This window comes from Parasteatoda tepidariorum, chromosome 8 (assembly GCF_043381705.1).
Source record: "Parasteatoda tepidariorum isolate YZ-2023 chromosome 8, CAS_Ptep_4.0, whole genome shotgun sequence".
In the NCBI taxonomy this organism is placed as follows: Eukaryota; Metazoa; Arthropoda; class Arachnida; order Araneae; family Theridiidae; genus Parasteatoda; species Parasteatoda tepidariorum.
This window is the reverse complement of record NC_092211.1, coordinates 7,954,315-7,972,079: the sequence shown is the minus strand read 5'-3', so window position 1 is coordinate 7,972,079 and position 17,765 is coordinate 7,954,315. Positions and strand designations below refer to the sequence as shown.

Here is a 17,765-nt window from a genome sequence, read left to right as displayed (position 1 = left end):
CAACTGAATAAACGACTTTCAGATGAATAAAAAAGGTTTGTACCCATATCAACGAGTTTAGAAACTAAAACAACTGAATAAACGACTTTCATATGAATAAAAAAGGTTTGTACCCATATCAAAGAGTTTAGAAAACTAAAACAACTGAATAAACGGCTTTCGGACGATAATTATAATTCCTTTTTGCTTTTTCATTTGAATTTTAAGAAAGCGTCTTTAAAATAGTATAAATGATCACTGCTTTTAAAGATATCTAGCATTGCTAGAAATTCTATTATTCTTTGTAAGAGCTACTTTATTCATTCTCCTAAATATTTAAAATTGAATTTCAAAAAAATAGAGAAAGAATATTATTTTTTAAACTACACTACCCTATCATAATGAAAGAAACGCTTTAAGTTTTTTGACTTTTTTCTAAATTTCTCTAGCAATACTCAAAGGATTATTTTATAACTTTATAGATGTTTAGTTTATGCTATTTTTCAGCAAAGGTTTAAAGCTTTCAGAGGTTTGGGAGACCGACACTAAATTACTAAAGAAAACAAATCTTTTTGAACACCCTATGCTAGAAAATCAAGCAATAAGTTTGTAACTTGTATCGATTACTTTAGTTGTTATTTTTAATAACCGCATAAATTTTAATGTCACCATAGTGTCACTTTTACTGCAAAATATAATTATTAGGAGCTTAAGGTGATTCTACCACTTGCTTATTACGAGAGCACTCATTTGAAATAAATGGCTTTGAAAGAAATTTGAAATAAAAGAACATTTTAATAACTTCTGATCAAATGGTCATATTTTAATTCTACTCTAACTCTTAAGGGTTTGAGAGCCTACTATTAAATAGGCTATTTAAATAGCGAGGGCAATATTTAAAGTTACGNAATCTAACAGGGGGGGGGGGTACTTATTCTTAAACCAAACTTTTTCGACGGATTCGAATTCTTGTTCTTCAAAAGGTAGGGTGCTGTAATCAGCAAAATAGGGTCCCAATAGTTTGGTCAGGTAAGCATTCAGAAGTTTGAACCCCTTAATGTTATTTGTAATTTTTACGTATTTCTCCATCTCAAAGAAGTCATTTTTTTAAAAATTTTGATTTCTTAAGAGCTATGGACCAATTCTCTTCCAAATTTTGTCACTTTAAGTTGATTAAAATGGTGTGGAAATTGATTAAAATGGTGTGGTGACTTCTTGAAGGAAGCGCATGTGCATTTGCACTACGAGTATAAAGACGAAAACCTCTCACCATCAGCACAATTAACACCAATTCATAATCTATTTGCAAAGTGGATACTTTGTGTCAAATCTGTGAATTATCGAAGAACATTAAAAAAATAATTTTTTTCCCGTATCCATACTTATTTTTGCACCCTATTTTCCGTTTCTTTTTGTTGTTGTCATGGGCAATAAAATATGTTTTTGACGTAGCTTGTTCCCAAATATCCTATACGGTCAAAAAAAAAAAAAAAAAAATGGTATTACTCTGAAATTTTTTTTTCTTCCAATTTTTAGTTCATTTTCAAAAGAAATTGGTTAATACAAATATTGTTTCAAAAAATCTTTTTTTTTACTATATTGAAGGGGTAGGGGAGCTATTTTTAAGAAGTGAAATTTATAGAATGCCCCGGGAGTGATAATTTCGAAATTTTTATTCTATTCCCGTGAAAAGTTATTGAGAGATTTTCGCGGGAAAGCAATAAAGGCGAGAGAGAGGTGGGATTCGTAGGTGTAATCGCTAAGCAACGCGAGTGTCCTCTGCCAATCAGGGGATTTGTGGGCGTGTCTTTCTCTTACTAGTAACAAATTCCCTATAAAAACGGTAGAGTGTGTGTCCGCATTTCTCTAACAAACTTCATCACCCGTTACACCGCACCAGCTGATAAAAATAAAATAAAAAAATAATAATAATCTCTTCTTTTTTTTCTTTCTTTCTTTTTTTTATTGCTTCCCTCTCTCACCCTTATCAAAAATCTTCTCCCTTTTTTTTCTCCCCTCATTAAGAATCTGGTGTTCAAGATGAGTGCCTCCTTTTGGATTATTCAGTGGCTACTGTTGTTCTCCCACGTGTTGTTCTTCTTCAGTGGCGGCGTATCCGGCAACACACTGCAGCATGTGAGCAGCGATGAAGAGGCTGAGCAGCTGCTGTCCGAAGATTTCGCCAACTGCAGCCGGTGTGGGGATAAGCAGGAGCGGAAGGCGATTCGGCTCGAGGCCATTAAGAGCCAGATTCTGAGCCAGTTGGGGATGACGGAAGCTCCCAATGTCACTCTCAAGAATCTCCCCCACATACCGCCTTTAGACAACCTGTTGGATCACTACAGTATGCAGGCAGATTCACCGGCTGCCTTTGTACCCGGCCCGGAATATGGGGAGGATGAAGATTTCTACATTGCAGCCGAAAAAGTCCTCACTTTCTCCAAACCACGTGAGTAGATCCTTCCTTTATTTCCATTCATTAAAATCCTAAACTTTTTATTGCTGGATATTCTGAGGAACAAAACATTTTATTCTGCGAAAAGATATTTTAAGAATTGCAGACGATTTCTTTTCATATTCGTTGCTCTGCTGAAAAAGAATTTTTTAGAACTGCAAGAGCTTTTCTTTCATAATGAATTCTCTGCTGAGCCAGAATATTATAAGAATCGCAGATGATTTCCTTTCATTTTCGATGCTCTGCTAAAAAAGAATTTTTTAGAACTGCAAGAGATTTTCTTCTATATTAAATTATCTGCTGAAAAAGGATATTTTAAGAATGACAGACGATTTCATGTGCATACTATTATTCATTTCTTGTGAGCTTTTAAAATACAACAAAACTGCCGGGTCTATGATAAGAGATAGCAAAGGTGACAATTGCACAAGGACCACATGTGATTAACAAAAACAAAGCATGCCTTAATTATTTATTAGGAATTCGGAAAACTTAAATTTTTGATGAGTTTAAAACATTAATTTTTATCATAATTATTATTTTTTTTAATTTTGGTAGGTTTTCTCTCTAAGATAAGATCTTTCTTTTTAAAGAAATGCAAAATTAATTTCCACCTCTCTTTCGCAAGGTCTTATTTATCAATGAATGCAGCAGAATGTATGTAAACAGATCAGCACTATTTTCGGACATTAAGCGAAAATTGCAGATAAAATAAAGGTTAGGCTATTACGACTTCCTAAAAATGACCTTATTAAAGTATTAAGTAACTTTTAAAATAAAATTTTTAGCTGTTAATTTAGTGACAAACACATAGTAGAACTTCAACAAAATAAAAAATATATCATGTAATTAAGCTTTATTTCTCTTTTTGTATCAAAATACCTTGTAATCAAAATGCTAATTATTTTTAGGGAATTATATACTTTTTAAAGTGGCACAATGAGGTTCAAACAGTTTTAGAGCAAAATGAATGCCAGTTGTTAAATAGAAAATAAGATAAAAATGATAAGAAATATTAAAAAATAATAAAATAAAGCTCAAACCTGTATTTAAAATATACTTGTCTTTTGAGACACCCTATAGTTCGTTTGTTTAGAATATATTCAATTTCTATTAAAAAATGCAAAAAGAAAGGTCCTTGACATACATGTAAATGAGGCATCTACCGTATAAAAACGTAAAGCTCTGATGCTTCATAACACTATTTTTTTCCCTCTGAAATTCTTCTTTATTTTTCTTTATAAATAATTTCTTTTTAGTTTTATTTTCTTAACGATTTTTATTCTTTTCCGCCTTTGATTGGACATAAAAAGGAATCAGTAAAAAATGCATTTTTTCTTTTTTATGTAGTTGTTCATGTTCGTTGTATTGGTCATTATTAACGTTTATCTTAAACATCATTCCAAAAATATGCGGGAAATTTTGTATTATAATTACTTTTTATTTCAAAAATATTAATGAAAATAATAAAAGCTTTCTGAAAAAATAGTTTATGACACAATTTTAGAAATTACGTTTTTAAAACAGTATTTAGCTGCCTTTGGTTCGTCGTTCACCGACTCCTGTTACGAAATAACTGATAATGTCTGCGAAATTTTTACCGTCACCCCACCCAGTTCTTATAATCAATATTTTATGCTTTCTTTTTACATTTGCATCTTAAATTTGACTTCTTGGTGTCGCCTTCACAAATGTACACTAGAATTTTCAAGAAAATGATTTTCAAAAGCAAAGTCTGTTTTATCAGTTTTCTGAAATTATATTTCAGATTTATAGCGTTGACAATGGAAAGAAAATAGTTGCCGCTTTACTCAAATTCTATTGTGGAGCGTTGATTTTTCAATTGCACAGCCGTACTAACAGAATGTAACTGAATTCAGATGCACAGAAAAGAACAATGCGGGACATCTAAGTCGGAGTTGTGTATTCGATTGGTAAAATATTCGATTCCGATTTATTCTTCACAGCTCAATTCCAACGCCGAATTATACTGACGAATCATAAGATTATCATTAATTCAAAAAAAATAAATAAATAAATAAATAAAGCATGTCCAACTATAAAGCAAATTTAAAGGTCACTGCCGGTTACTAAATCTCTAAATATAAAAAATACCAATTTACAAAATTATCTGACAATCGCCATCCAATTGCTATTTTTTTTAATTAAAATGCACCCCAATTGTATATTATTATTATTAATAATAATAATAAATAAGGCACATTTTAGATTATTCTGAAAATTGTTTTATTTCATGCTTGTGTTTTAAAATGTTTATTATTCATTTTAGAAATTAACCTAATAGCGTTTGCCACATTTCAAGAAATGCTTCATAAGAAGCTCCTTGTATAAATAATGCTAACAATTTTCTTCATTGTTTGAAAACTTAGGTTTTAGAATGGAGCCATTGTTTTTAATGATAGCGAAATTTAATAATTTTGCCTTTCAATTCTATGCATCGTTTGTTTATAAGTGCAATTAGATAGGGATAAATGAGATGAACCCCAACGACGGCCCCCATCCGGCTTTTACCGACAAAATGCTGACGTAAAATTTCCTCAGTGGTAGACAGATTATGGGTTAGAGTCACCTTGCCATCAGGTTAACCGTGAGAGGCTTTCGTGGTTTTCTTCTCCATGCAACGTAAATGCTGGTTAGTTCCAGAAAACAGTCCTCCACGAAGGCACTTCTCTAACAATACTTAATTCAGGAGCTCCCTTGTCTTCTGGATTGGGTTCAAAATTTCAAGGTTACGAAGTCGAACATAAGTAGCTGTAAATCAAAAAAAAAAACCTGGGTCGGCTGTTCAACGACGGTTATAAAATATAAAAAATTGAAAGTACAATTTATCTTATAACCTTACAATTGAGGAGATAAATTTTAACGGAAACATTTTTGCATAATACTGAAAAACCATTAGTATGAGAAAACGGCTGCAAACATTTTGTGTATCGTCTTAATCCAAGTAAATATTGTAGTGAATATTTAAAAAACTATTGTAAATGTCACATATGTGTATCCTTATTTATTTATTAATGCTGATTCTGTTCAATAGCTTAACATTCTTTTTCTATAAAACATGGGTTCAAGTGAGATAAATTAAGCATGTGATGAGAGTTATAATTTAAATCATTACAATAAGATTTATTTTGCTTGATATTAATGGGAACATGATAATAAATATTTGTCTAAATAATCTCTTAGACATCAAAATCTTTTTTTATTCCCTTTAATATAGCTCTTAATAACTTATAGCAGTTTCTTAAGACTCCAAAATTTCTCCGACGCAGACCCCTCAGCCCCGAGTTCTAAAGAACTGATATAGGCGTGTTAGAATCCATAAATTGAGAGAAGTCTATTTCACTCCTAACTGCCCCCCCCCCTCAAAAAAAATTATTTTTAACCTTACCTTATAAATTTCAAAGGGATGTACAAAATTAGTATAAAAGTGATATTGTTGTGAAATGCATACTTCATTCGTTCAAATGCTTTTTTTAAAAAAAATTTTTTTTAAGCATTATGAAACTAATGATCACATGCGAGGTATTGCTTTAGAAGAGGGACAACATCATTGTGTTTTTTTTTTCAATCATCATGTTATTCAATTAATTTTCAAGTTATTTATATATCTCACATAACTAATCAGAAAAAGATAAATACTGTAACATTATTTTTAAATATCTTGAAAATTATGATTACAAATTAAAATAACCCTTAACTAAAATTTGAATAAGAGTTAATTAATTTCTCGTATTATTAAGATAAATTTCATTTCAATGTGGTACGTCTGTAAGTTTAAACCATGTTCAAATTTAGTACTATTTCTAAATTCCCCCTTACATTGTCATCATTAATTCCTTCTTAATTAATATTAAAATAATTATAATTGAGATATATAGATTAAAATAAATTGAATGATTATAAATAACCAAATGTCTCTTCATAGTGTTCTTGTTTCATATTATAATTTTAAAAACTTTTTGTTAAGTCTAAGATAGGGCGCATTTATAAATCTTTCAGGGGGGTGCTCCTAAGTCTATGTACGCCAATGCCAGTGCGGCGTCTGTACTGTAAAATACGAGAAAGGTGTTGCCTATATGTGTATATTATGTGATATATATATTATTATTATTATTATTATAATTATTATTATTCAGCATTATTCAGTATCATCTGACATAATGCTCTTGTTCCCGGCATTTCAAAATTGTATTTAAAATTTACCATCATCAAGCAGTTTTCCCTCGAACTTATAAAATTATATATAGTCCGTAAAAAACCTATAAACCGCCGTAAAAAACACTATTTCCTCACTATCCATCATACAAATATGCAGTATAGATGTAGATTTAATAGACACTAAATGTACTCAATACTTTAGACCTATATAGAGTATATTTGATACCTATTAAAATTATTAATTGCATTTCGACTTTTATAAAAAATTCCATTTTTTGAAACACCTTTTAAATAAAAAAGTGCAAATCTGGCCTTCCATAAATTGTTTACTATTGTACTCGCTTAGTTTCACGATGAATGTTTCACTTTTAGTGCCAACGGTGTACTCGCAATCCGGTATATAGACAGGCATGCACACACAAATTCTTTATTTCGTCATATATATATATATATATATATATAGAGAGAGAGAGAGAGAGAGAGAGAGAGAGATTTTTGTTATATATATATAGATTATACCAAAGCTCATTTGTAATTTTCTTGAAAAAGTTCTTATTAGTTTAAACAACCGGTGCATCACAACATTTATGATGCCTGCGTCATTTTGCCTCGGAGCATATTGGAGATGCTTATAATATTAATTAACGATGTAATTATATCAGCAATATTCATTCTATTGGTTATATTTGGTAATATTTTAAACTCGACTTAGTACTCAGAGACAAGAAAAACCCTGAATAGCTTTTGTCCTAAGTTAGGAGTTTCATGCACCAAAAACCAAACTTAATTACTTTCAAAACTATTATTTTTTTATGGATGTCAAAAATGTCAGAATTGCGACTCTCTTACCCTTACCCAGTGGTCACCTGTGACTAAGCCATGGCGGTGGAGTTTCCGAGCAAATTTAATGTGCGTTTCTTGTTTTTCAGTTTCGTGTTTCTTGTTTCTATGGCCAAGAATTCGACTTCTGCCACACCATACGTCACACCCGTTTATAATGCGGACCCATCCATACATCCATTCATTCATCCACAGATCGTAATTTTGACCTGAATCAGAGAACGATCGATCTCCAATCCAGTACCCCCAGAGGTATTCATTTGTTATGGGAACATGGAGGACTTTGAAACTTGACAGATTTAACGTGCATCAGTCACCATTTACTACACGGGGAGTCTTCGGCTGGCGGGGTTCGAACCCACGAACTTTTGGACATGGGCCCAGCGCCCTACCGACCAGGCTATCCCTGGCCCTACAATCACACAGAAGAAGGGACATAGAACACAGAAAGAGAGAAAGAAACATTCATGCCCTGAGCTGGATTCGAACCCACAACTACTGGCCCTGTAGTCTAGTACAGTAACCACTAGACCAGTGATCGGCACTTTTAAAAGGCTGACCTCAAATATTTAATTAGAGTGCTGAAAATTTATTAAGTTACGGGATGAAACCCAACACTCTCTGAATAACCACATCATCTTTTTTTTCTCGACGGATTTAGATTTTTGACTATTAATATGAGAAGTGGAGGGGAACAGAAAGTTGGTAAATGGGGTCTAATTGGTTTAGTCAGGACAGCGATTGAAATACCCAAATGTGGAGTATATTTAAGAAATTTTCACTAGGTGGCACTATGGTTTTGAGCTAAACATGTTACACTTGTACATACCTGTCATATTTTCCTTTTTTTAGGTATAATTTCAAATCATTTTATTTTTTAATATTTCATATAAAGCAAATTTAATTTTTTTTCTGAGTAATTTCTTAGAAAATATGTAATGATAACTAATTGATGTCTCCTAAATTTCGCAATTCCCATATCCTCAAAAATTTTAAAAGAGATTATTTTCGTTTTAATAAAAATGAATAAGTTATAATTCAAAAATTATAGTCTAGGAAACTTATCATGGTTGAAATGTCCCTCTCAAAAGAAAACGTATTCCCAGCTTGCATTATTATTTCTATGTAATATAAAAACAAATTAATTAAGAAAGTAATTTATTGTTTAATATTTCTATATTAAGAAATGAATTAATGCCATTGTCGATGGACTTTATTTATCCATAAAATTTTTACTCTTTATTTCCATAGTTCAAAAACTAGGTGATGAAACAGTATGAAATTTTTACATATTTTTTGAGAAATGGTTAAAAAACTATCGAGTATGGAAATGTTATAGATGGTCATCATTTTTTTTTTTGATTTACGTTGAATCAAAGCGGAAGGTTTTATTTATTCTGAGTTTATAAAATGTGTTATTCAGTGTTTAGCAAAAACTATCAGCAACAAAAAAATTTTTAATGCCTGAAAATGAACACTTTTTCGCACTATGTTTAAATTTCGAATTAGGTTTTTTATTAATTAAATGGTTTGCATTGATAGTTTGTTACATTTTTTTTTGATGTGAAGGAAAAACTAATGGCACAAAAATTATTATATTAGTTAGAGTATAGCAGTCACGTACTAGTTTGATTAAAGATTACAAAAATGAGTTTTTTTGAAAATTTCAAATTAGTTTCTGAAATATTAAGTTTTGAAGTAATTTCTCCATCTATTATACCGAACGTTGAAAAAAGAAGCATTTTTTCCATTCTTTGGTCTGACATAAAGGGCCAGATATTCTAGTTTCATTAAAAAATGGATAATTCTAATTAGGAGGCTCGATGTTAATATTTATTTAAATTTAAATACTACAGATTCCTAAAATTCCTCCCCAATTTATTCTATTACAAAGACTTACTTTTCTTTTCAAGATGGCCTGTCTGACGCGGCAAGTTCTTATTCTATCGATTTTCTTGAAGTTTTATATTCATTTGCGAGGATTTATTTTTAAATTCATGTCTTTATGATTTTAATTTTCAAGCATACATTTGCTACTAAAGTTTTATTCTTCTTAAGATTGAATTTGACAATTTAAACGTATTTAGTGTGATTCAAAAATTAAAAGAAAAAATTTTTAATTAATGCCATTGTCGATGGGCTTTATTTATCCATAAAATTTTTACTCTTTATTTCCATAGTTCAAAAACTAGGTGATGAAACAGTATGAAATTTTTACATGTTTTTTGAGAAAGGGTTAAAAAACTATCGAGTATGGAAATGTTATAGATGGTCATCATTTTTTTTTTTGATTTACGTTAAATCAAAGCGGAAGGTTTTATTTATTCTGAGTTTATAAAATGTGTTATTCAGTGTTTAGCAAAAACTATCAACAACAATTTTTTTTTTAATGCCTGAAAATGAACACTTTTTCGCACTATGTTTAAATTTCGAATTAGGTTTTTTATTAATTAAATGGTTTGCATTGATAGTTTGTTACATTTTTTTTTGATGTGAAGGAAAAACTAATGGCACAAAAATTATTATATTAGTTAGAGTATAGCAGTCACGTACTAGTTTGATTAAAGATTACAAAAATGAGTTTTTTTGAAAATTTCAAATTAGTTTCTGAAATATTAAGTTTTGAAGTAATTTCTCCATCTATTATACCGAACGTTGAAAAAAGAAGCATTTTTTCCATTCTTTGGTCTGACATAAAGGGCCAGATAATCTAGTTTCATTAAAAAATGGATAATTCTAATTAGGAGGCTCGATGTTAATATTTAACTACAGATTCCTAAAATTCCTCCCCAATTTATTCTATTACAATGACTTACTTTTCCTTTCAAGATGGCCTGTCTGAAGCGGCAAGTTCTTATTCTATCGATTTTCTTGAAGTTTTATATTCATTTGCGAGGATTTATTTTTAAATTCATGTCTTTATGATTTTAATTTTCAAGCATACATTTGCTACTTAAGTTTTATTCTTCTTAAGAATCTAATCGTATTTAGTGTGATTCAAAAATTAAAAGAAAAAATTTAGCTTTAAAAAAAAGTTCGACTTGAATTTTCGTTTTTAAAATAAAATTTTTTGATTTTCTTTCAAGCTGCGTTTAATGATTTTAACTTAATAAATGTTGGGGAAAAATTAAAAAGAATTAAGGAAAAATAAATCTAAATAAGCATTTTTTCGATTTGAATGTTTTTTGGTTTCTAATCATACATATGCAAGCATAATTTTATTTTGAATTTTATAACACATGTATATTACTTTTTATTTGGGGTTGGGGATCAATAGCAATCAGGGCATATAAAATTAAAATAAGCTAACATTAATTTTAGGTTAACATTAGTTAATAAGTTAACATTCTGTATTTCAGTCTGAAGATTAACAATATGTCTTACAATGCTTAAATTTCTAATTAAGTTACACAATTGTGTTTTCTTACGAACTAATATCATCCCATTCTAGGTTCGACAGGTGAAAGTAGCTTACATTTGAAAGTAAGCTTACATTGAATTCCAAGCATAGGGGTGCGGTAGCGAGTAAAAGATGTAGCTTCTAGCGCAATAAAAACCATGAAAGATGCATAAAGTATAAAATCTCAAGACTGATGCAAATAGAGCGTGCGAAGCAATTTGAAATGACTTGCATCCTCAATTTTAGAGATTGGCGAGCGATAGTGAGCGTGGGCTGGTACTCCCTAAGTTATACACTTTACACTTAGGTATATAACTAAGATATACTAAGTTATATACCTAATTGTGAAGTTTCGCTATGAAGAAAGTTTAAGGAGTTTGTAATAACTATGTTTCGGTAAAAATTGAAGGAAAGGGAAATACACAAAAGTAGTGATTTGAATCTTAAAAAGATGAAAGCGATATAACAATACGGTTTATACTAAAGTAATATATTTTTATTAAGTTTACTAAATTAAAGAAGACAGAAAAAAAAAATTTCAGGATTAATTTCAGATAAAACTTAAAATCAAGTTTTTCTTAAGGCTTGCACCGTTGACCTGGTGGTATCTGGACCTGGGTGGCATTAGGCGGCAAAGATTATCAATATGTGGCACTATCTTTTCACCAGGTAGCACTAGTACCACCGATTTTGTTCGTTAAAATATGCACTACCTTGATGTCAATTTCACTTTTTGCATTTATGATATATCTCTAATATTAATTTGCAAAGTTCAAATATTTTTTCCACCCCTTAAAAAACTCGTTTAACAAAAATGATTTCATGGGAAAATTCTTTTTAATAATCATTTATTATTGTTTGTTATGTTATTTAATAATAGTTGAAACATTTTAAATTGTAAGTCAAAAATCCTTTTTGCATCATTTTTTTTTGAATAAAAGATATAGAATTGGAATGAAATGAAAAGTTTTTGAAAAATAAAAAACAGTGCTGCTTTTTTTTTTAAAAATATGTATTAAAATATATATTATTATAGCTCAGATAATCACGGTATATATATTTTCATCTTGACTGCCTTACTCGTTGTCGTAAGGAAAGATTTTAAGTTTTCTTCCTTTTTTCTTCATGCTCCACTTTATAAAAAAAATTCCTTTGTCATTTTTAGGAAGTTTTACATTTTCAATTAGAAAGTTTTTATTTTATTTTATATGATCGATCATTAATTTGTGTGTTCGTTATCAAAACCTAACACTATTACACAAACATCTCCCTTGAAGAACAAAAGGTGAGAAAAGGTGAGAATACATCTTGAGCGTCAAATTTTAAAAGATCGTCACTATTAGAAGTTTGTGGTATATTCTTTTAATACAGAAATTAAAAGTTTTCACAGCGCCCATCCTACTTATGCTTCGAAGCACAACGAATAACAAAAATATGATTACCAGGATTTTTTTTTTCTTCAAAAATTTTAAACATCTAATGTACCCTATCAGAGAAAATAATTATAGGTCTTCCAAGGACCCACATTGTGCCCTATATGTTACTATGTATGTATATATATAATAGTCAGTTTATTAGCGTTTGAGGAAATTCGATGTCAATATTCTGTATTACAGCATGGTCCTATATCTCCCCTTTAACACTGACGCATAATATTTAAAATTGTATCACGTATTATATTACCGGGTACTAGTGTACCCCAATAGAGGAAATAATTACAGATTTATTAGGGGTACACAATGTGGTCCTATAGTTTACTATCAATGTATTCAATGTTCAATATATCAATGTATTGTATAGTTTACTATCAATGTATTGTATACAATAGCGTTAAAATGAGGAAATTCGAAGTCAATATTGAGTACTATTACATGGCCTTATATCTCACCTTAATATTGACCCATAATATTCAAACTGGAACATGTACTATATTAGCGGGCACTAGTGTACTCCACCGGAGGAAATAATTATAGGCTTATTTGGGGGTACACAATGTGGCACTTTAGGTTTACAATGTATGGATATATATAACAGTGTTTTTTGCGCCAATTAAAATTTGAAAGAGAAAAAAAAGTTAAATTCAGACAAAATTGGTTTTATGTCTCGCTTTATTCAAAAGGATTGAAGTCCAGAAAAAGAGGCACGAGGCAGCATTTATTGTGAAGTCTTGTGTCGTCATTGATCTGAAATGTCAGCTTAATTTTAATCGCATAAATCGTCTCTGCATTGACACAGCTTGAAAGAAATAAAATATGAGAGGTTTAAAATATCGCATAAACAAGATATGATGAAAATATACACGTTGAAGAATTATTTGATTATAATAAATACGATACCTTTAGTTTTTTTTTTTTTTTTTGGTTTATCGTGATAGAAAAATCTTTAATCTCATAATCTCTTTCGGCAAATAATTATTTGAAATGCAACATAAAGATTATTCAAAAAGACAAAAATTGTATCATGATAATGATATTTGTTAAGAAAAAAAAATTGAAACTACATTTACAACAATATTTTGTTTCACATCTGTTTCCATACTTGTTTGCTTGTAATAAAAAATATTTATTAAAAGGAGTAATTCTTTTAGAAAATAATTTAGTATTAATTTTACAAAAAATGTATCAAAATCATGCTTTTTGTTTTAAAAAAAATTTAACTTCACGTACAGACCCTGGCTGAGTTATTAGACGTACTCTAAGATTCTATGTAAAATCTTAATTATCAGGTGATTACTCTACAGCTTTATTGTTTTTATATGGCTGAAACTGATTTGCACTTGTTTACGTTCGTGCATTAATTGATTAACATTGTAATGTAATACGTTAAAAAAATAATATATTAATGCAAATTGAAAGTTTATAAAAAATCTCCTAAATAAACACTCATTACATGCGTGTTTGAATGTAAAAGTATTGCATATAAACTTGTGTAAAACAAACTATTAAAACACTAGGGGAGAGTGGGGTCAATTGTAACATTTTTACTTAATTATTTTTAACTAACAAAAAATCCAATATATTGTTAATATTAATTGACAGACGAGTAAAGTAGACTATCCACTACTAGAAAAAAAATAAATACCTTATTTTAAATGTTATTGTATTAGTTATTAACAATTTTTGACAGTCGCGCACTTGTTACAATTGTCCCCACTGACGGGGTCAATTGTAACAGTTCATAAATTCAACTAAAACATAGTTAATTATACATATTATCATAGTTGTGATATATTTTTTTATTGATCAAAATAGTAGTGATATTTTAGGAGTAAAAATAATAATCAGCAGAGACCTAAAGGTTTAAACTTTTAACTTTGAGGGGTTAAAATATTTAATTTATGCTGTGAAAGGTGACAAATAAAATAATGCGCATACAACGTAATATAAATGATATAGGAAACTATTGGTGTCTCTTAAAGAGTTAAGTAATGGTTTGTAAACATAAGATTATTTATTTTCAGCTGTTACATTCGTCCCTTTACTTATTGTTACAATCGTCCCCAAGACGCCATTTCAGCTTCATTTGTTTAAAACAATGCTAGTTAATTAACAATACTAATCTCTTTTTTTGAAACGTTAATTAAGGTGTCCACTTACATATTTGGTTAATAATTTTTATTTGTTTAAACAAAATTAGTTTGCTACAATATAATATTCTAATACCAAAAAAAGTACTTACGTATGGTGAAAATATCTTTTGTGATGTAACTCTTTCAAAAGTACATAAAAATGGTTACCAGCAGGAGTGTACATGTAGATTTATTAAATACACCTTGTGCGCCACCTAGGAACCAAATCTAGAACCCGACACTCGAAATTTTTGCTCTGTTACAATCGTACCCTGTTACAATTGACCCCACTCTCCCCTACAGTGCGTCTAATGATTTGGTCCAATATGCCATTATAATATTATTATACTAATATAATGCCTGATATTCTATACTTATATAATATATCGTCTAATTTATCCAATCGTGAAAATTATATTATATATTGTCTAATTTCACCTATTAATACACGAAAACGTAAACAAGTGCAAGCAGTGTCGTAAAAACACTAAAGCTGTATAGAGTATCACCTGATAATAAAAATTTTACATAGAATCTTAGAGTGGGTATAATAATTTGGCCATAGGGTGATCCTTATATATTGTTAACAATTAAAAAATTACTTGTCATTTAAAATCTTTTTATGTACCGTGTCAAACATTCTGTATTATAAAGTTTTTCTTCTTCAAGAGCAGGTTGCTTATTGTTCAATCCTGTCATTTTGTTACGATTAACATATTAATACAATGTTCTTACACAGAACTCTAATAATTAGACATTTTATAAACAAAATGTTTTTTAAGAAAAAAAATTGCATAGCAGTTCATGGAGGGAGAACAGTTTATGTTTAATGAAAGCTGAGTCGGAGAAAAAAAACTAATTTGCGCATGGACAGAAACCATTTTTCTTAAGCAAGGTCCATCTTCACTGTGTTATAACTCTCGGCGAGGAGGACTGATTCTCCATATTATTGATTTGTAAAATTTAATAACATTTAAAATGCAATTGTAAGCAATCCAATTGCAATTTTCGGGACAAAAAATATAAAAAATAAGCCTTTCTTTTCCCTTATCTTTAATGATGAATGACAAGCAACTATGGGAGTTGGTGAGCGAAGCAAACAGGGGGTGGAGCATAAAAAATTTTCATAAAAGAGTTACGATTCAATGAAAAAGATTTTATTAGATAGGCAATTCTTTTAGAAATAATTTATGTTTCACATTTAAGAGAAATGCATCAAAATTATATTTGTTAAAAAATATAACTACGTTTACATCAATATCTCGGGATGCGCAGCGATGGGTCAGGGATAAAGCTTTCGCCTTCCAATGAGATGAACCAGGTTTGAATCCCAGTCGATACGAATTCCGCATCCAGCTTGCACCGACCACAGTGCTGACTTGAAATATCCTTAGTGGTAGATTGATCAAGGTTTAGAGTCCCTTTGCCGTCATACTAATCGTGGGAGGATCTCGTGGTCTTCCTCTCCATGTTACGAAAATGCAGGTTTGCTCCATCAAAAAAGTCTTCCGCGAAGGCACATTTCTCCCAATAATCGATCCAAGAGTTCCCTTGTCTTCTGGATTGGGTTCAAAATGACAAGGCTACGGAGTTGAACATTAGTAGTCATAAACCTATGAAATTGGGTTGACTGTTCAACGACTGTTATAAAAAAAAAATATCTCGTGATAACAGTGCTGACGTAAAATATCTTCATTGTCAGGCGAATGATGGGTTAGAGTCCATTTGCCGTTAGGCTAACCATGGGAGGTTTTTGTGATTTCTCTCACCATGTAACGCAAATGAGGGATAGTTCCATCAAAAAAATCCTCCGAAGAGGCAAAATTTCTCCAAATATTTGATCCAGGAATTCCTTTGTCCTCTGTATCGGGTATAAATTACAAGTGAAAGGAGGTGAACATTGATAGTCGTAAACCAAAAATTGGCTTGATTGTTCAGCGACGATTATAAAATAACATAAAATATCTCGTGATGGCATTTTGCATCTCTTTTTTGTGCATTTTTATTTCAAATAAAACATAATGTTTGTTACATAAGCAATTCTTTTAGAAACGAATTGCATTTGCAAAAATCTATCTTTCCAAAACGGTTATCTCACGAACTTAACAGATTTTAATATTTTTAGTCAATATTGTTGTGGTAAAGATCTTATTTCAAAGGGGGTCTGAAAATTCGTCAATAAAGATGTGAACAAAATGGAGTACCATAAAGTTAAAAACTTTGTAATAACCTAGTTCATGATTTGTTTTACAAATTAAAATGTAATTAATGTATGTAATTAATATGTAACTATGTACTTTTGCAACAATTGGAGCAACGCAGTTAAAGTCCGTAAAAAAGAAGGATTTTCAAAGAATTTTGCAGCGATGAGGGATAATTTTAATGAATACATTTTTTAAAATCTTATCTGCATTTTTTAATCTTCATTTTATCACGTTAAAAATAGAAAAATTTAAACACTTACCACTTATGCCATAGAATGTTTATAACTTATTTTTAAAATTATGTATAACTTGTACTCAAGTTCGAAAAGAAAATAATCCGAATTTGATTCCGTTTTGATTTTTTTTAAACTATCTAAATTTAGTTTTCGTCGCCCATAGGTTTTTTTTCACAAAATAGCAGTATTTAGAGAAACAAAACTAAAAAGAAAAAATTCATGAACTATGTTACATTGTTGTGGATTACTCAAAACCAGACTAAAGAAAGGTCTTAATTAAGTCTAATTAATTCTATCTAATTAAAAATCCCTACGTGCAACGAAAACTATATTAATTGTAAACATTAAGTCAAAATTTGTCGTAAATCAGTTGGAAACAGTAAAGAGATGCAGCAAGTAAGAGACTTTAAAGTTAATTGTGTTTGTTTTATGATGCATAATACATAGAACTAAATAAAATTTTGCAACTATAACGCATCCACTCCAGGTCAATAAGATGCTCCATTATTTTCAGAAGTTTATTCCTTTTTTTCTCGATCTATCCGCATGTAAAGCCTAATATATATTTAGAGTAGAGATTTTAATCTTGAGCATATTCTTTGAATTATTACAGATGAATAAGTTGCAACTATTTATATTAAAACTACCATTAATTCTTTTTTCTTAAATGTTAATTTAAACAAATTTTTTCAATAAAATAGTTAAAATGATTGTACTTCACTAAACAGTCTCGATAGGAGCTAGCAAATTCATTAATCAACTGTATAAGCACTAAATTTATTTGTTCATAACTGCGTCGCACGCCGCACTCGCCGTATTATGCTGCAACTCTTACATTTTTACAAAAATAGATTCTATAGTTTGGCTTCCTTATCTTAAAAGAATAAGCTATCGAAAATGCAAT

The 17,765-nt window shown here is 30.0% G+C and overlaps 1 protein-coding gene across 1 annotated transcript in view; it reads left to right on the top strand.

The window, feature by feature from the left end:
- The first annotated feature begins 1,829 nt into the window (after positions 1 to 1,829).
- The window catches only part of LOC107454614 (growth/differentiation factor 8), a 72,019-nt gene continuing 56,083 nt past the window's right edge, over positions 1,830 to 17,765 (top strand). Inside the window, exon 1 of the mRNA XM_016071860.3 lies at positions 1,830 to 2,428. Coding sequence (XP_015927346.1) covers positions 2,020 to 2,428 — 409 coding nt within the window. The 5' untranslated portion in view covers positions 1,830 to 2,019. The remainder of the gene's footprint in view (positions 2,429 to 17,765) is intronic.